At 45.4% G+C, this 19,735-nt stretch overlaps 1 protein-coding gene across 9 annotated transcripts in view; it reads right to left on the bottom strand.

Moving 5' to 3' along the window:
• The window catches only part of BCL11B (BCL11 transcription factor B), a 164,331-nt gene extending 145,005 nt beyond the window's left edge, over window positions 1-19,326 (bottom strand). Inside the window, exon 1 of one of the 9 annotated variants that reach the window (XM_081017940.1) lies at window positions 17,408-19,326. In XM_081017940.1, coding sequence (XP_080874066.1) covers window positions 17,408-17,465 — 58 coding nt within the window. In that variant the 5' untranslated portion in view covers window positions 17,466-19,326. Of the gene's footprint in view, window positions 1-712; window positions 786-16,785; window positions 16,913-17,312; window positions 17,358-17,407 lie in introns of those variants that run through there. The other 8 variants (XM_081017939.1, XM_081017946.1, XM_081017945.1 and 5 more) reach the window with 8 other exon arrangements.
• Window positions 19,327-19,735: the final 409 nt, after the last annotated feature.

The following is a 19,735-nucleotide window of genomic DNA, read 5'->3' as shown; positions in this document are numbered from 1 at the left end:
AGGATTTCAGATGGTTGGCTCTCCCAACGCTATGAGAAGATGCCAGGGATTGACCCCAAATTTGCTTTGCATGCAGGGCAAATGTTCTGCGGCTGAGCTGCAGAGCTTCCACCTGAGGCGGCCTCCCTCTCTCCTAACAAACACCACAGGGGTTGGGGCATCTTGCGCTGAGGGAAGAAGGGTAAAGAGAAAACAGAAGAATTGCTTGAATGAGTTGCCAACTCTTCACCTTCCAGCGACTCAGCTGAGGTGGCTTCTCCTTGCCCCAACCATCACCACAAGGCTACTCTGGGACCATCTTTCCCTGAGGGGAGGATTAATTCTGCTTTTCAAAGAGTTCCCACCACACACACACATAGCCTTGTCGCTTGACTCTGCAGTTTTAATACATGGTTTTACTTAATCTCTGTTCTTCCAATATTTCTACGTAAACCACTTCACGAGGCGTGCCTGAAAAGTGGCATAGAAATAAAATAAATATCATGGGAGGAAAGCTTTTGGTGTTAAAGCACGCAACAGTTCAACAAGATAAAAAACACTTCTAAAGCATGCGGAAGGATAGGTAGAGAATGTGGATATCAAAATGGTCACCACACGATGGTTCCACTCCACCCTCCCTGTCAGAATGTTTATTTCAGAAACAAGGGACATGGCAATAATGTATAGATCAACATATTACGTTCAGGAGAAACTGTGATCTGTGAGGACAAACCTGAGCACTCTTTCCTTCTTTTTGGAACGAGAACTTTGGTGATGACACAAGAACACATCCATTGCTTTCTTTAAAGATTATATTGTAGTAATATTAAAAAAAAAAAAAAAAGATTTTCGTGAGGAAAAATTTACTGTGTGTGCTCATCTCAACGTTACTGTACAAGACTCATTTCGTTTGCAGCCTAAAGAGAACGGCAAAGCTATCGGACAAACAGAAAACCTTACATAAAAAAAGTTTGGGCCTTGGTGTGCTCAATTTCCAGAATGGCCAAGAAAGATGAAGCCTCAAGAATGGCTCCCTTTCTCAATGGTGAAGAGGCAATCCCAGGGACAGAGTCTTTGCATCACGGTGGCCAGGAAAATGTCGGAAACATTGCCTGAGGCAAGACTCCCCTACAAGGGCAAAACCAACTCAGGAAACAAGTCCCTGTAGTTTGCCGGTATGGGCAACCCACCAGCATGCAGAAGGGGGCCTTCCTGGGCTGGCTTTGAGCACGAAGAGGCTTTCAACACACAAACCCCGCCACAACAACACAAGCCGGGCTGAACCACTGGGGCTACCACCCGAACGCGCAGCAAAATCGCTTGTTGTTGACGGCAGCTGAGCCAAAGTGGCGGTCGGCCTTATGAGAGTAAGAAGCAACATGTCTTGCACCCAAGCCAAGCCAAGGACGTGCTTCCTATTCTCCCTTCCCCATGTGTTCAACCTGGAGCAAGTGGGACCATACTCTATCAGGCCACAACGCCCTTCCTCCTCTGCCCACGCTTGGCCCAGGGTGATGTGGACCTTCTGTTGGTAGAGGTAGACCAGAAATGCTTTTAATGTCCTGGTTGACAGAGAACTAAGGAGCCAGAACTGAGGGCCAATCCTAGGATTAAATAGGCAAAGGAGACTTTGAGCGTGTTTCCTCAGGGGTTAATTTTGCAGAGCTGTCAAGCTGTGTGGCTTCATGCAGGACTACAAAACCTAGCAGCCTGGCACATATTCTCACAGCAGCGCCCATGAGAAAATGCCAGGAGTACCTCTCCACAATTTTATCCTTGCTCACTGCAGACGGTGCATTCAAACACCGAGCTCAGCTGAGCAACACCTTCAGCACTCAGCTTGCCCACCCCTAAAGGCCAATGCTGTGCACACATCACTGTATAATATGCTTATTATTTTATTTTTTAAAATGCCTTAGGTTACATGGTTGTTCCCATGTACAAACAGGAGGGCCTGAGGTTCTTCGTGAATTACTGGGTTCTTGGAGGTCAGTCTTTCCACCACAGGCATTCAGATTCCAGATTATAGCAGATGCCAGAATGAATTTGGCTTAATTTCCTATGGAAAATATCCAGCACTACGAATACCTTCCTATTGCTGCTTTTCAAGTACATCTTTTTCAGGTATTGAAGCACTAAAAAAGTCGTACGTCTGCTCTAACCAAACTTTCTCCCATCGGATAGCAATTCTACCACACGCCATCCTCTCTTCTTCCATCTTCTCTCCCCAAATACTTGCTGGTTTTATGGAATTTTAATATCAGGTCCTGGCAACCTCAAGTCTCCATTTTATTTATGTTACGTCGCTGGATTTGCATGCAACCCTGATGGCTGCAGAATGTGAACTTGAAAGGGCAGCTGCACTGAGCAGCAACTTTTAAAGCAGCTGGAAGGGAAATTAATAATAATAATAATAATAATAATGCACAGAAAAATATTGTAATTCAAAAACATACAAACATGCACTTCAGTCCAAATGAATTTGGTCAACTTACAGGTGAAGCGTATTCATGTATGTTTGGAAGTAAGTTCAATTTCAGTGAAACCGGCTGCTAAGCAAAGCCTATTAAATATCACAAAAATTTCTTCAAGATGCTGTAAACTGCGAGGCATTTGAGGGAGAGCAATTGATTTCCAGGTTCACATTCATACCATACTTTGCTTTGCCTAAAGATTCCGTAGATCCACATTTAGGAAAGTTGTCTGGAGGAAGCACAACCTTTTTCTAGACCATCAGATCATATAAAAAGAAAATGCTCCTTTACATACTGAAATGGTGCTGGTTGACATCTCTCCATGAATTTGAATAATCAGGAGTTTGGGATTAACTAAGTTTGCATGAAAAACTAACGCATTCAAAGCTGCTAATTCACAGGCTGCCGCACAACGAACTTTTTATTTTTAGTTTTTATATATATATATATATATATATATATATATATATATATATCCATTGCAGCCTAATTGAAAAACCACACGAAACATGGTCTTCAATCAGGCACAATTCCCATTGGCTGGCGGGGTTTTTGCTTTGAACAAAAATTTTATCATTTGGCCCGATCAATACGCAGAGAACTAACAGCATGTAAATAAAAGAGATGAGCCACTGAAGTTTTATCTGGAGATGGGAATAGTAAAGCTCTGCAGGGGGGGAAACGAACGCATGGAAATACTGGCATTGGTGATTTGCTTCCGAATTTCCTGGAGATCTAAAAGCAGCAGGACAATGCAAAACATTTTGTCGTAATTCTGAACTGCAATCCCTGAACTGGATGGGAACTTTGCCCAAATATTTCCTGATTATTATTTTTTTCTTAAAGCTGCTGTATCTTTTTTATATATTTAAAATAATAAGAGCAGCAGTAGTAGTAATAATAATGAGAGAAGACTGCTTTATCTAACCCGGAGGCTAATTTCACAGGTTCAGCCAGAGAAATGGTTATTTGGAGGTCGAAACAAATCTTAACTTCCCTTTCTGAAAAAGATTGCTAATTGGTACATGAATCATACGTATCATAAACTGCATCACTGCCCACTAAGCACATGCATTATGTAAGAAAGAGAAGCGTATCAGAACCTGGTGCTTATTATTTTCGCAGCACTTCAAATTAGGCCTACGCTGCCACCCCTTACAGTCGACGGAGGTGTATGAACAAGAAGCAGCCTAAGGAAGAGAAGATTCACGGGCGAAAGCTTTTGAGTTTCCTCCACTTACTTGTAGCCAAATTAATCCACTAGGTAACTCAACTCTAGGCATAATGCATGGTGTGTGAAACCCATTAATTACTTTCAGCCTCCCCCCCCCAACCCCTTCCTCTAAGTTTACTTTAAAAGCAGCCGGTAGACAATGCAACGTAATTAATTTACCAATTTATTTTATGAAAAGACTCTTTGCCATCGTGAAAATGTAATCATAACCCTGGTGCTGAGGGGGAAGTGAGTGGATTTCTGTGCGAACGGTTTGTCACAATGCAAAAGGTAATTATTTAGTGCTTCTGTTCCCTTTAATGATCTAACATTGAGCAATACTGTTTATATTGAAGAGAGCTTGCACCTTTAATTACCAATTACATATACATAATTTTAGAGCCAAAAGGGAAAGAAAGAAACGGAGGTGAGGGGGGGGGGAATACGAGTGCTGTGAAAAGACTCCTTTAGACAACATATGCACCGTTTCTAGAAAAGAATTCCTATTAGGTGGGAGCAGAGTGTCAAAATATTAAAACACGCACGCACAAAAGGAGAGATAAAGGTAAAAGAACTGGAAGAGGCAAAGTAAGCAGCACAGCTGAACAGAGCCAAGGTATGTAAAGAAACAGAAGCTGTAGCGCAGGATCCAAAAACACCTTTTGGCATTTACTATAGCCATCCTGCTCTGCTTCGAAGTTAAGATAGGCTCTTGGAATTAGAGTATTCGGGCTACGCACATTAGGCTGGTGTCGCTGTTGTTGTTTTAAAGTGCGGGGGGGGGGAGAGAGGATCATTTATTATCTTTTTGATAAATGAGATTTTTTTTTCCCCGCTCCAGGAAAAGAAGAGAGCAGGAAAACTGCAAGATTTGCTAAGCTTCCCATGACTCTGTCAATGTAGAAATTCCAAAATCTCCTTCAGTTGTCAGCAACTTGAATTGTTCACTTTCCCCCCTTTTCATTTCTCTAACTAATCGTTTAAGCACCCACAGAAGGATTATTATAATAATAAAATAAAATAAAACCTCGCACAGTTCTCCCGTTTTGCAAGATGGTCCGGGAATCGAAAGTTATTAAGCTTGCCATTTCCTACGGTTTATCTGCCCAACTTGGCATCTTGCATTACGATGGTCTCAGTAGCATTTGACCGTAATTAGTTAAGTCCGCATGTGCCCATTCATGAGAAATCTTCTCCTCTCCCTCTGCCCCCACCATCAAAGCAGTCTGCAATAGCTCTTTTTTTAAATAATAATAATAATCTGGTATCCTTTTCATTCTTTGGCAGTCTTAACATTTTAGGAAATCAGCTTTACACTCCCTGAACTAACCCCCCCCCCAACCAAAGCCCTCCTGAATGATCATCATCAATTTCAAAGGAATCAAGAAAAGTGTAGTTCTTTTTTTGAAGTTATTTAAATTACAATCGGAATTACAGTAACTCATTTAAGAAGGTCAAGCTTATCAGCTAGATTGTGATATGCATTATCTGTTAACTGCAACCAATAGCCTGCTTACTCTAGAGCAGGTCTATTAACTTTGACAGGATTGCCCCAGAGTAAACAGAGCCTGGTAGGCTAGAGCTCTCCTCCACTGCTAATTAACCTGCCATAAAAAAATAAAAATATCCAAAAACCTGATCACCTATCCATGGCCAAAGGTGAGGAGAACCTCTGTTTCGTACTTAGGTCTGAACAATGCTCTTTTCTTTCCTTCAAAAATGCTGCCCTCGCTTAGTGATGTTAACACATCCACTGTGGACATGTTAGGGGACATGATGCACAAGATACAGCTCCCAAGACACTGGGATTCACATTCATGGGGCTGGCGCAAGAGCAGAAATTAATAGTTCGTGACCAAAACCAGCAAAGGTCCAAGCTGAACTCTACATTATGCTCAGGGGCCATAATAACATAAGGCCCCAACTGTTTCAGATTTAAGTCTAGCTTCTCCTCAGCCATGTTCCTGAATTTCAAAGGTTACAGGGGTTTAGAAAACTTTGCTCTCTCCGTCATCTAGTTTGGAAAGGGATGGAGAGAGAAGAATAACTCCAGATTCTCCTTCAAACAAGAAGGGAGGGTTTGAGGCAGCTGATTTCAGCCCCAAAGAAGGAATCAAACACCTGAGCTCGCTCTGCCTGAATGCATCTTCCAAGGGCCGTTCTCCAAAACTGTCCTCAAGGCCTAGGTCCAAGAGTCAGCTCTAGCACACATCAGTCTCAGGTAGTGCGGCCAATGGTCAGGGATGGTGAGTCCAGCAACATCTATCTGGCTGGGCAAAGCTGATTTAATGCTTTGCTTTGGGCATGAGCAAAGAAACCCTCAGCGCTACATGAAAAATCATGTGGATTTCAACTGCTGTGGACATCAAATCGAGCTCCTGAGAACCGATTCACATATTGTTGTTGCCACCCAACCCTACAGTCAAGAGGAAGCTGTAAACTAATCCCAGCTCCTCAACAATAGCATACCTTACAGAATGCACATCACATTCTTATTATCTTTTTAAAATGCAATATGTGAAGTGGTCCCTTTTGAGGTCATGCGTCATTTCAAAATATCCAAATTGTATTCATGTGGCAGAAATGTAAATGAAAGGAGGGGGGTGGAAGAGATGGCTGTACGCTCTCTCCCCTTTTCTAATCTTATCAATCCAGAGCGTAAGCGAGCAAAGATGATTATTTGTTTTTTTTTTAAGGAGGGGAAAGAATAGTGGATTGTATCAGGGGCCAATGTCTCGCTGCTTCCCAAGGTTCTTGCCTACATGCAGGTTCTGCACGACACCAGAAAGATGTTCAAGCCCAGGAGCCTATGGAAATAATGTTGTTGCTGCTGCTGCTATTTATCTGCAGAGGTGCTAGCGGGTGCTACAATTGCCATGGGTACTGTAAGGTTGGTTACCATGTAAATCTCTTCACAAACCCAGATGAGCAGACTGCAGATTAACCAGATCTGACTGCGTTTTGTAATGATGAACTGATGAATCATGCAGCACTTGCCAGCTGCACCCCTCTACAGGGAAATCCTAACTTCAAAGAGTCTCCCCGCTTCTGCCCCCCGTGAGGATCTTCCAGCACTCCCAAGATCTGGGCGCAGCAGCTGGGAGAATTCTGAATATTGGTTGTGTGAAGAACATTCGGAAGCCTTACCCAGCTGCCCGCTGGAGGAAGCACATTTGCCTTTAAGATGCTACCCATAAAACCATCTTTTTTAGATGGTGCTGTGTGTCCATCAGCACTTATTTCACGCGTGTACACACGCATGCAGTCTGCAAGTGAGAAGATAACTTGGATCGCTCAGCGACCGTTTTAAAGATGCCGCAGCTTAAAAGAAGGCAGTTGGTCAAAACCTTTGCCTGCCCAACCATCCCACCTGTACCAATATTTAGCCTGGAAATCCTTTTCAAACTGAAAATTTAATTATGATAGAGATTTCATGTCTACATTTCACCAATAACACAGCCCTGGACACTCCGGGCAGTATATAAATTCAATAAATTATTATTATCATTATTATTATTTATTAAGGAGCCAAGGTGTGTTGTTGTTGTTTTGCATTGATTTCCACACAAAAAAATAATAAACCCAAAAGAAAGGTGATGCCACTGACACACATGAGAAACAGTAACTCAATTCCAATGTGGTGAAATGGTTGGCCAGGACTATTAATCGCAGAGGAAGATGCCTTATACCTTGAGACCACTGGTCCATCTAAATCAGTATTTTCTACACGGACTGGCAGTGGTTTTCCAGGGTTTCAGACAGGGGACACTGCCAACCCTACCTGCAGATGCCGGGGATTAAATGTGGGGTCTTCTGTGTGCAAAAACAGGGGTTCTACCGTGGAGCTGTGGCCCTTTCTGCTGGTCATGGACAGAATGAAGCAGGTGTCCTGGCAGCTCCACAAAGTCCTATCAGCCTGCAAATAATGGCCCACAGCAACCTTACAAAATAGCCAATTGCCTAATCACGGATAGAAACAGCCACGTCCGGAGGTATCTGTGGGCTACCCATTCTTTTGTCGGCTGGAAACTTTTATGTCCCGATTTGAAAGGCAGTAAGGATATAATGAATACGTAGAACATGCATGTTCGGTTTTACTTCAGCATTCTATCTTGCATTAACAACATTCGCAACTGGCAGAAATCTGATACCCAAGAGCCTCAAATGCACTATTTGACAATAAAAAAACAGTGCCACCCCCGAGAAGGGAAAAGGCAATTCAGCCTCCGTGGCTTTTTTCGTTCTTTAAGCTTGCCACTGAAGCTGTGTCACAAAAAGTGACAACCGCTCCTGGATTTGCACGTGGCCCCAAGGAAAAGGGAGTCTGCTCTCAGTACACAACACCAACACGATGATCTGATATTATTTTGTAAAGATGACTGGCCAGCCTTCAGGTGTTGCCAGATTCTGCTCACTATGGAAAGCAGAGGAGCTTGGAGTTCCCCCATTGAAACGTCTGCAAATGGCACGGGTGGCTGTTGAGTTTCAGCACTCCTCTGCAAACCTGCAAGCCAGACACCTTTCACGGAACTAGTCTGTTATCTTAGAAAACAAAGTTTAACCCCACCAATGTAGATGAAATGTAGGAATGTAGGGCAAAAGGCTCTGAATAACAGGAGGGGGGAACCATAGTGGTTATAAGGCGGGGGGAGTAGGGGACAAAATGAAAGGAGGTAAAACATAAAATGCCCAGCATATTCCAGCAGAAACCAAAAACCTTGCAGCAGAACTGAAGTCCAGTGATTTCGCAAAGGCCACTTAAAAGTGCCATGGTGCAGTGGTCACTTCCAGCCTCTGGAATGTCCAGCATGACACACACACCCCGATCCCGCTTCCCTAAATTTCTACCCCAAGACATGCCTCTGCACTTATTTAAATCAAAGGCTACATGCATGCAATGTTAATGGAACAAAAGGTGATGTACGTTTTGCTAAATAAACTAGTGGCTCGAGGTGCAGAAAGGGGAGGAAGAAAAAAGATTTATTGCAATTGGGAGGCTAAAATGCATAGGTTCTTGTATAGACCACGAAAGCGGTAAATCTTCACAGATAAATCAGGGATTGAGATGATGTGATACAAAAGCTCCCTTTGTTCCTGCATGAATAGATTTGTTTTAGTTAAAACTGAAATAGAAAAAGGAGAGGGGGGAGGAAATAGATACTTCAACGAGGAGTGGAGAAGTCTGCACAGGGAATTTCTATACTTTTGGCTATACTAGAACAGGCTGCCTGAATTATAGATTCTTAGCAGTGTATGAAGAAAACAAAACAAAACTGCCCAAATGAGGGGGGAAATCAATGCATTTGATTTCTGCTGTGGATTGAAACCCGGGTGGAACTTGAGTCAAGTTCCTTTCTCAACAAGGGGATTGTAAATCACCTTGCACGGCTCACACCCAAACTCTGAGCCATTTTTCAAGATTCACAGAAGCCAGGGCGTTCCAACACCCAGCGGATTTTGTGGGTTCATTCCAGGCTCGTAAAACACACACACACACACACAATTGGAGGAACTTTCTGTATACAATCACTCCCCATTCATTCCTCCTGTATCACGGCAAACACTCACTGCCCCCAACAAGCAGCACACATCATTAGCTCCTTCATAAAAGGAAATTTATTATTTGTACTGAGACAAAGGTCTCGCGAACATAAAAAATAAAATAAAATGACTAAGGCAGGTACGACGAATGCCATACGGTGAACCGTTATGTCGCTTTTACTAGAAAATGATTATATTCTTATAATGTCGCTACCACGGTTGCTACCCACCTCCTCTGTCTCCCTCCCTGGTACATGAGTACATTGCATGAAGTGTTTGCTTCTTTCATTTACAGTATTTGCAAAAAAAAAAGGGGGCACATTAGACATTGTTAATATATATCGCTTGGGAAGAACAAGGAGAGGGGATTCCCTACCGTTTAAGAACCCCCTGTATAAAGACTTAGTTGGCAGTTTGCTTCTCTTTTTTTCCAAGGGATAGTGGAGCAGGGAGAATATCTAACTGATGTCGAGAGGCAACTTACTGTGAATACACAACCGCCTCCGAGGCTGATAGCCGAGGGTGGAAAGGGATTGCTTAGGGACTGCATGAGGACATTTTATGAAAGTAAATAAGCAGGGAAGGAGGAAGGTGTCACTGTAACAGCCTCTGGGAGCATGGCACATTTATCAGTAATGCCCGCTCTCTGCAAACACCGGCTTCCCCTCATCTTGTTATGAAGATATATGCGCACATCTCTGCGCGCTTCTCATGCGCCCATGTTCCATGTGCTTCGGTCCCAGCAAAGTCCCAGACAGGCGTAACTGGATGCAGAACAGCACTGCAAGGTTTCTCCCCACACAAGGCCCGTCAAAATGGATGGAAGCAGCCCTAGCTCTTCATCTTTGTATCTGCACTATGACGACTATATAATAGCTTCCATGGTGGTTTTTCTAGCCAGGCTAAATTTCAAGGTATGTCTGCATGCAGCCCCAAAATGTCCCCGAGGCTGCAATTCAGTGCAAACGTACCTGAGAGTAAGACACCCCTGAATGCAATGAAACTTGCTTCTGAGTAAACATAGAGGGGAAGGTGGTCGTTTATTTCTGCCCCCACCCCCCAGCCCAACTTTATCCATCTCTTCAACTTCATTGGGATTCAATGAGCAACAAGCAAACGAGGAGTTGGAATATTATTTCAGCAAAAGAAAGCAGTTTGAAGACAGCAACCATCTTCATAAGAGATGCTTTAAATTGCGCCAAATGGCAGATTAAGTTCTTTGATTAAGAACTGCTGCCCTTGATTCTTATCATTTCAAAAATGTGAAAAGTTTTAAAGTTCTGGGAGTGAAGCAAGTTGTTACTGGCAAAGTTGGAGGGGGCTATTTTGTTTATTTTACAATAAAAGGTGAGGGGAAAGGGGGAGCTTCCTGATCACTTCGTTTTCCAGGTTAGTAAAAATCAGCTGCCCGCTGTCTCTATGCTTCCAACAAACAGCAAAGCCTAAATGAAGGGAGGAACCTTCACATTCATTGCAACCTCATTCTCCCCCCTCCCACCCCACTCACCTCCGTCTAGTTCAGAGTGAAGGCTTTTCCTATAGTGGGTGACAGCCCTACTCTTTTGTCTGACCCAATTTATTTCTCTTTCAAGTTCAAATGAAGCCCTCTCCTCTGTCAGCAGAGAAGAACGTCTTCCCACAGACTGTGTCCTAACATGAGAAAGAAATCTGCGGAACAGGGAACAATGCCACAACCTGACAAACTTCTTCGCAAGCATTCCCTCCTGGCATTCCCAGATTTTCCCCCCTTTATAACCCACTAAGCTGCATATACATTTGACAAGGAAGCGTCCCAATGACGTTTACGTAAGCAAGGTGTGTGTGCAAGCTGGGGGGAACACTCAAAAGGGGAGCGCGCACGCATTTCTACACACACCAAACGAGAGAGAAAACTTTTGTACATTCCAGGTGGGCTTCTCTCTATTTCTGCGTGGAAAATACTTACGCCGTTGTTCCAAGAGAGGCAGAGCAATTAAAAGTAAGGCAACTTGCTCAGGTGGATTTTCTGACCCTCAGAGCCACAAATAAAATCAGGCATCGGCCAAAGGCTATGTCCCTTCACAGCTGTACACAACGTTAACAACTGCACGTAACGTTTAGTACATAAACGTTCATTACTATTTGGATCTCTCGCTGCACACTGAAACGCTTTTGCATGTGGCAGGAAAACGCATGCTATGTGTGATACCGATTTTCGCAAGAATACCCTGTGCTGCTACACAGGTCTTTGAAGCATCTGGTTCCATTAGGCACTCAATATTATGAACTATATGCATATGTATGATTCTGTTAACTAGTCTCCTGTTGAATTTGTGCACACACGCATTCATTCACAGAGGAGAGGCATGATCCGTCTGAACTAGTACGCATTGCCTCCCCCTTTTGAATGCATAGCTTCTTTGCTGGATTTCCTCAAAGATTTCGTTCAACCGGCCCTTTATCAATCCCATTCACGATACTCATATTTATCAGTCCCACTGTAATAATGTCTTGAGGCTCAGGGAGTGCGCAAAACCTAAACTTACCCAGAAGATTTAATCACAACATGCATGTGCATTTTAATAGTTGTGCAGAAGCCTCCCCTTAGCTCTCGGCTAGTCAAACAACCCAAAAACTGGGAAGGCGAAAAGATGAGGAGTTGACAGTGAAAGACACCCTTAAAAACTAATTTTAATTAGACGACATCTATCTTGCTGGAGCTGCTTAATCAGTCATAATTTGCTTAGAAAATAGATTTATCTAACTTGCAATCTCTCTCATCTTGTACCATATAGATCTCGGCATGAAAATCAATACCACAACTTTACACCTAAAACATTTTGCAGCAATGGGAACCGGCTCACTTGTGCCTTTTTACATTTCCTCGCCTCCTCCACGGGTGCTGGGAAACCCAAATTTCTCCAAGAGACAGGCTACGAGCGCCCCCTAGCCGCCAAGGCAAGCCAGTGAGCGCCAAGCAGCCACAAATGTGACTTGCAATTCAGCTGAAAAGCTAGCAAAGTTTATTTTGGAAAGTACTTTGTATCAACAAACAAGAGTGTGCAGGGCGATCTAGACAGGAAATGTAAAGTGAAAAGAAAAGCCTTGCGCTCGATGTGCTAAACCAATAGATCAAGCTCCAAGCACACTGAGCTCTGATAAAGGAGGCAGAATGGGTGCCAACTGGAACCAGTGGCATCTTTTGGCCTCTTCCCCACCTGGACCACAATCATTCAGATCATCATTTGTGTTCTGTGTACTAGAGGACTGTCTTTTGTTCAACACACACACACATACACACGGCACAATAAATTTGATGCTAAATAAGGACACAGACATTCACTCCAATGCAAGCCTTGCTAATAAGGAACGTTGGGGAGAAAAAGATCTTCAGCCATGCTTACTAAAATGCTTCAATAAGCTTGACAAAATAGCCTCCTCTGTGTTTGCCTTCCAATGAAAAGCAAATCTGTTTCTTATTCCATCATCCATTCACAAAGCTGTTTCTTATCAAACAACTCAAAGGCAGCATGGGAAGAGTGGACAGAATGTTTGGAAGTATCCAAAACGAGAGAAGAGCCTATCCTTTTGAATTCTGCAGTTTTTAAGTTTAATGTAACATGTGCAACCTGACGATGTGCAGCTCAGACGCAGCTAATGGAGAACACAATATTTTCAATAACTCAAGCTTGCAACACCTGCTAACAACATGCATGTGTTACAGCCCTACAGGTACGCCCAAAAAAATCCAAGCATTCCTGCAATTTCCTTCCTGGCTAATTGTGTTAGTTACATCTATGTGCCGTTTTCTTTGCTGTGTCTGTTAGTTTTCTTGCTCATCTTTGAACGACAGGAATTATTCCACAAAAGGAAAACAGGATAATAATGGAATAAATAAATAAAGGGTGTTTTCTCTCAGCTATAGGGACACAATGCAAATGGACAGGGTCAAATCAGGAAGCAAATAACTTGCTGACCAGGGACTTCAAATCTGATTTTTTTAAAAAAAATTAATTTTAAATTGTACAGGGATTATTTTATGTTTTTCTCCTTTCAGCCCCCTCCCCACCACAAGAACTTTCTTCAGGAGGGTTCAACCATATATATTTTTTTAATAATGAAGGTCATTTTGCTGGCAGAAGGTGACTTAAGACTCCGTTTCAACAATTCCTCCCATTCCTAAAATTCACAAGTAGTGCTCACATCTCACTGTTGAAGCAGTTAAAACCTGTCGCAGATGTCCGGCCAACATTATCATCTGTCATTCAGAACAGTCCTAGAACATCTCTTGTCGGGATTTTTACATAAGAGATGTCATTTTCGTATTATACAACTTTGCTGTATTTTTCACAGTCAACCATCACTGGAGACGTACCCAAATTTGCTCATTCCATTAGCTATCCCTCTGTCAAAAACAGGGTATTGAGATATATTTGGGGTGGGGAACTTAAGTCTCAGGAATGATAGGAGCCTCTCTCAGAATTGCAAAAATAGCATACTATGGCAATAAAGTCAGTTATTGTATATAATAACAAAACCCTCGCCTGATCTGAAATGAATCTGGATTGTACCCTTCCAGCTGCAAATCCTATGCTTACCTACTCAAAACTAAACCCCAATGAACTCAGCAGTCATTCTTCTGAGTAAACATGAATAGGACCAGGCTGTAAATATTCCCCCAACCCACCCAGCTTTCTCACGCTCACTTTCTACTTGTTTGCCATTCAGGATAGCAGTTTTTCTTTCAACACCCCACAGGGACTAAAATCTAATAAACTCCAATGAAGAGGGTTAGAATTAAACCCATTTGCCAGCCTGCTCCTCCACTTAGCACTATACCCTCAAATGCAATGCCATTTCCTTGACAAGCTGCTCCATCAAACAGCTGCGGACCTCAGAATCTGACTCCAGATTCCTTCAGCAAAAAGAGGTGCAGGTATATTTGCATGTATGTGCGGAGGGGAGTTGCCGTGCTAAGTTAATTCTTTCTTTATTTGGCCCTTCTCGTCAAACTTCTCTTCCAAACAGGCTCCCCTTTTAATAATGTATAACTGTTTCCTAGAAACTGGTCCAGCCACTTTCATGGTGAAACCACCTCTGTCTCTCTCTAGCTCAAACATCCAGTTGCTTTTTCCTGATTCCTGCCCCCACCCCACCCGGGCTGCCCATCGCACATCTAGGCACACCAAATACACACGATTTATGCCCATCTATCGTCTTCCCTTTTGCTTTAACCTTAGTTTAAGAGACCTCAGACAGTCCTGTTGTTAAGTCCTTTCCAGATGGGAGGATGAATAGGGGAACAGAGAAAAAGACCTGGCTATGGTTTTTCTCCACACTGTGCAGGCAGATGTTTAAAGGTATCCTTCCATTATACTTAACACCCACCTGGTACCCAATTCCAAATTACATATACTTCCCCCCCCAAAAAAAAATCACAGTGGGGGAGTTGGTGGGAAAGAGCTGGAAATCAGGAAGAATCCCACCTGACTAACCTCACGCCAATTAAAATTTGGAACATCTGCAAACATGCCTCTTTCCTTTTTCTATTATCTCCACACAATACTGTCTGCCTTACCTTTTTCTGGCTCACATACATTACATACACACAATCTCAAACAAGCAAAGTCCCCCATGCAAACTACACAGCGGGGGGGGGGGGGGGGAATAGTTACATGAAATAATCTGGATTTTGGGTTTTTTTAAAAGAGAGAGGGGGGTGAATCAACAACTCCCTCCTTACCCTCTCCCCAATGTTACAATCCGGCTAGGTTTTCTTAATGGGGAAAAAGAAAGAGAAAAATACAGTTTGGTTGAAAGGTGTTAACAGGTTTGGTGTGTTATTTCGGAAAAATTAAAAAGTAGAAAAGAAAATCCACTCTTCCCCCCCCCCCCATGGTTCGGCAAGCACCGTCAAACTCCCCGGTTGCAAAACAGTGTTCAAAATCAACCAACGCATCTTCATTGGTGCTGTTGCAGCAGGTTAATAAAGGCTTTTTTGTTGTTGTTTTTAGAGGGGGTGGCAAGAAAGGGTTGTTGGTTTTTTGAGGGGGGAGAGGAGAGGAGAGGAAGGAAAAGAAGAAGAAAATAAAAGTGGAGAGAGGGAAAAAATAAAATTCGCAAGCCAAGCACCGTCCAAGGTCGAACGGCTGCATTCGCCAATCAATATAATTCCGATGTATTGTTACAAACAACAATTTTTATCAGCTGTAACAAAGGAGAGGAAAGAGAGAGAGAGAGAGCGCTGTCACCAAATGCTGCTGGCAGATGGCTGCTAGTCTTAGGCTTTCAAGGGGGAGGGGAGACGCCGGGCTATATATATATATATTTATTTATTTAAATTTTTAAGAAATATAACATACATATTCTATTATTCTCGCTCTGCGCCCCCCCCCCATCCTCTCCGGCTCGGCCCCCTTCCCTCTTGCTTCTTTCTCTCCCCCTCTCTCTCACACTGCGCCCCCCCCCTTCTCCGCTCGCCCGGCTCCACACGCGCAACGGCTGCTTTGCAAAAGCCAACCGTGCAAAGGGAGCTGTTCTTTTTGGCGTTATGTTTGGGGCTGTGATTTTTCTCCTTTTTTTCTCCCTCCCTCCGCGCCACCCCCACCACCCCATTAACAGGAACAGAGGCCGAGTTCCTTCCCTTGCATTATTCTTATTTTTTAATTCTGAAACTAGCCTCCAAAATAAAATAAAAAATTGATTATTATTGATCATCCAGGTCAGGAGAGCAAAATGCACATCCCTGCTGCCTGCAAACCTTCAAGGCGAAACCCTTAGGTGTGCTGGGTTTCCATTGCATTTCAGTGTTGGAAATAGCGGAGTGGGCAGAAGCGAAATAAAGAGGAGCAGAGTTCGGGTGCTTTGTTTTTGTCCTTCATTATTAGCAGGGCAGGAGATGTTTGCAAAGCGAAGCTGCTACTAAGGAAGACTGACACCACCCACCCCGGATCTGGACTCCTATACCGGCAACTCTGGGCCTGGATTCACCCCACCACCACTACCATACACAACACATACACCACCCTCGCCTCCTGAGAAAGGAACACCTCGTTCTAGATCGCTTCCACCCCTCAATACACTGCTGCCTTGGGCTGCTTTTTTGCTACTATGATGAGATCCTACCACCTCGCTCTTTTGCAAAAGTGGCGCGCCTTTTTGCAGGACTCCTTCGCTGCTTTGCAAACTGCGCGCGCTTCACTTTGCAAAAAAAAATATGGTGCTACTTTACTTTGCAACGTGCACACAAAATGTACCCCTTCCCTCCCACCGTAACACACCTGTCTGTCTCTCTCCCCCCCCCCCAAAAAAAACCACACACACACACCATTTTGAAGCAAGGTTAGCACATGCATAAATGCATACAAAAGCTACCTTGCGCTTTGGGCAGGGCAGCCGGACCTTGCCCAGGGGGGAGTCGAGCAAAAGGCTCTCGCCCGCCTGCCGATCTACCTGTACACTGACATTTCTCTCGGCCCCTTCCCCAACGCCCGGTCCTGTTATGTCTCCGGTACCAAGCTGGGCTTCCCTAACGGATGACGATGGGGGGAGATGCAGACCCCCGTCGCTAGATCTCCCCCCAACACACACACACCCAACCTCGCCTTCCGCGCGCCGCCTCCGCCTCTCCCGGCTCCCCAGACCGGCCTCGCCGCTCCATCGCCGGCCTGCCAGGCGTCCCTTGCATGTGGTTCCCATTAAGGCTCCCCCCGCTCCAGCCCCGACTCCAGCCACCTTCCTCTTCCCGGCTGCCGCCGCTGCCGCTCCGGCTGCTGCTCTCGCGTGCTCGCCAACTTTGGACCAGCCTTTCCAACCCAGCCTCTCTTCTGAAAGTCCCTGCTGCGGATCCCCCACCCGGCCGTCTTCCCCGCCGTCCCCAGCTCGCCTCTGCCGCTCTCAGCCGGCTTCGCGGCCTCCTCCGTTACCCTGCAAACTTTACTTTCCAGAACACCTATCCTGCCGGCCCCCCGCTTCTCTCTCTCCTCGACTCCCCTCTCGCCGTCAGCCACCGCCGTCCCCCCCGCGCCAATTCTTTGCAAACTCTCCAAGACCCTTCACTTTACGCACAACACACCCCTTCTCCAATCTTTCCCGGTCAGCTTCACACACCACGCGCACAAACGCACCCCAACTTCCCATCACTGCTCTCCTTCTCCCAACACACACATAGAAACACCACTTTCCTTTCCGATCCGGCTCCTTTGAAAGAGTTGCAACTTACGCGTGATAATTTCCCTTTGTGATAAGTGCTGCGGGTTCCCCTGCTTGCGACGGGACATTGCCCTGGCATTTACACGGTCATCGCCCGGAGAGCTGGACTTGGGTAGGGGGGGATCGGGTTGGAGGTGGTGGTGGTGGGGAGCGATCTTCTTCTTCCTCCCGGTCTTCTATTTTCTTCTTGGTACTTTTCTTCTTAAAAAAAAGAAGAAGAAGAGGGGGGAACAGTTCCACCCCCCCCTTGGAGCACTCAAGATGAGATTCTTCCTTCAATTAAAAAATCATCATCGGAAGAGTGGGGAAGCCTTGGTTTTTGTTTTCGCAAGACAACTGTTTTGTTTGGTTGGTTTGTTTTTTTCCTTTTCACCGCTTCCAGGTCTTTTCTTGAACTTCAGGAGAGAAGGATGGTTTCCCACCCCCCCTCACCAAGCGCTGACACTTTTTTTTTTTTAATTTTTCCAGAGTGCTTTGGAGGCGGGGGGGGGAGAAAAAGAAAAACAAGAGAGCAGAAGGGGGGGGAGAGAAGCAAAGTGCACTTCTTCCACCAGGACGAATCTTTTTAAAAAAGAAAAAAATGGATTACATACACACACGCTCGCACAAAAGTAGAAAAATTGGAATTTCCCCACACGCAGAGAAAAATGCAGGAAAAAAATTACCCTTGCTGGGTTAATTAGAATTCTTTCTCTCTCGCTTTCTTGTCTCTTTTTTTTCAAAAAAAAGAAAGAAAAAGGGGGTAGCCCAAACTGTGTCTCCTCTTTGCCAGTTCAAGTGCCACTGGGTTGGTTTTTTGTTGTTGTATAATATTAATTTTTTTTGCTTTGCTTTGCTCGCACCACTTTGCCACTGGCTTCACCCCCCCTCCTCCCCTCGCTTGGCACAGGGTCTTGCTAGGAAGGAAGCCCCCCAGTGCTTCTGGGTTAGTGCTGGCTATTACTAAGGAGATATATTGCAATGTGAAGATGGCGGAGTCCTGGTTCCCTGGGAGCGCTCTGTCTCTCTATGGCTGGGTCTGCCTCCGTACAATGGGATAAAATTCAAGTTCAAGTGCGGACGTGACGTTTAATCTGCACTAGAGACAAAAAAGACCTAGAGAGTAGGAGCACTGGGGGCGACTAGCGGTGGCTTTTTAACATTGTACCCTGCAAGAGAACAAGAAGAAGGGGGAGAAGAAGGAAAAGAGGAGGAAGGAGAGAGAGGGAGAGGGGGGAAAAGCCACCCTCAAACAGACTCCCAGCACACACGCGGCTTCGGCTGCTTAGCCAGGGCTACGTCTGCGGAGCACGCAGCCAAAATGAAATTAAGCAGAATTTAGCTGGGGAAGGGGGAGAAAAGAGGAGCAATCAGGGGAAAAAAGAGGGACCGAGAGTCCCTTTCTCCCAAACCATCGCCGATCAGGTTTAGGATGAGACGCAGGCAAGGTCTGGGGGGTGTTAGGTGGCGGGAGGGGGCAGATCAGGGCCCGGGCAGCCGCCTCCCCCCTCCTCCGCCCCTTGGCAAGAAGCCCAAAAGGGACGGCCGTCTCCCGGGGGAAGCGCTGGCGGGGGGGCGAGTAGGTAAGGGGGCTGGTGAAGCTCAGCGGGCTGGCGCCGGAAAGGCAGAAAAAGAGTGGGCGGTGAGAGCGATGGGCTCGACCCGGCGAGCCAGGCGGGAGGGGGTTGAGGTGGGCGCCCCCCGGGAAGGGCGCGGGATCCATCCTGCTCTCGCTCGATCCACCTGCTCCGAGATCTCCCAGGCGGCTCGGATCTTTGCTTCGCGGAGATCCCTTCGCTGCCCCCCTTTCAACTAAGGAGCTGTCTCGCTCGCTCTCCTCTTCCCCTGCGCGCAGGCAGCCAAGCAGGCGGCGGCGGCAGCAGCAGCAGCAGCAGCCCGACTCCGCTCCAAACACCTTCGCATTTCCAACAGTTTTTACAATAACACAAATATCTGCGTGGGGGAAGAGATATTTCTCTCTCGCCCCCCCTCCTCTCAATCTGAATTGCGATTGCAGAGGGAGCCACAAAGACGCGCACACTCTCCTCTTCCTCGCTCCCTCTCTCGTCGTCCCCCCTCTCTCTACCCACTTCGCGAGGGAAAGGGTCCCTGTGAAATCCCCGGGCTCGCTGCAAACTCAGCATTGACCCGAAGGAAGCCAAAACCGGGCAAATCGGTAAATAAGTCACGGTGGACCTCCACGCGCCTCCCCAATACATTCCTACGCAGTGGTGGTTATTAAAACGCAAGGCAGCTGCGTTTTTACGCGGCTTCTCCTGCAAGTTTCTTTCTGAAATGCGGGGTTCCCTGGTGACCTCTGAGATGTAGCTTTGCATTGAATTGCTTTCCGTGCCGGAGC

Source organism: Podarcis pityusensis, assembly GCF_964106645.2.
Source record: "Podarcis pityusensis genome assembly, chromosome: 1".
NCBI lineage: Eukaryota > Metazoa > Chordata > Lepidosauria > Squamata > Lacertidae > Podarcis > Podarcis pityusensis.
The sequence above is the reverse complement of the archived record's forward strand: the minus strand, read 5'-3'. Positions and strand labels throughout refer to the sequence as shown.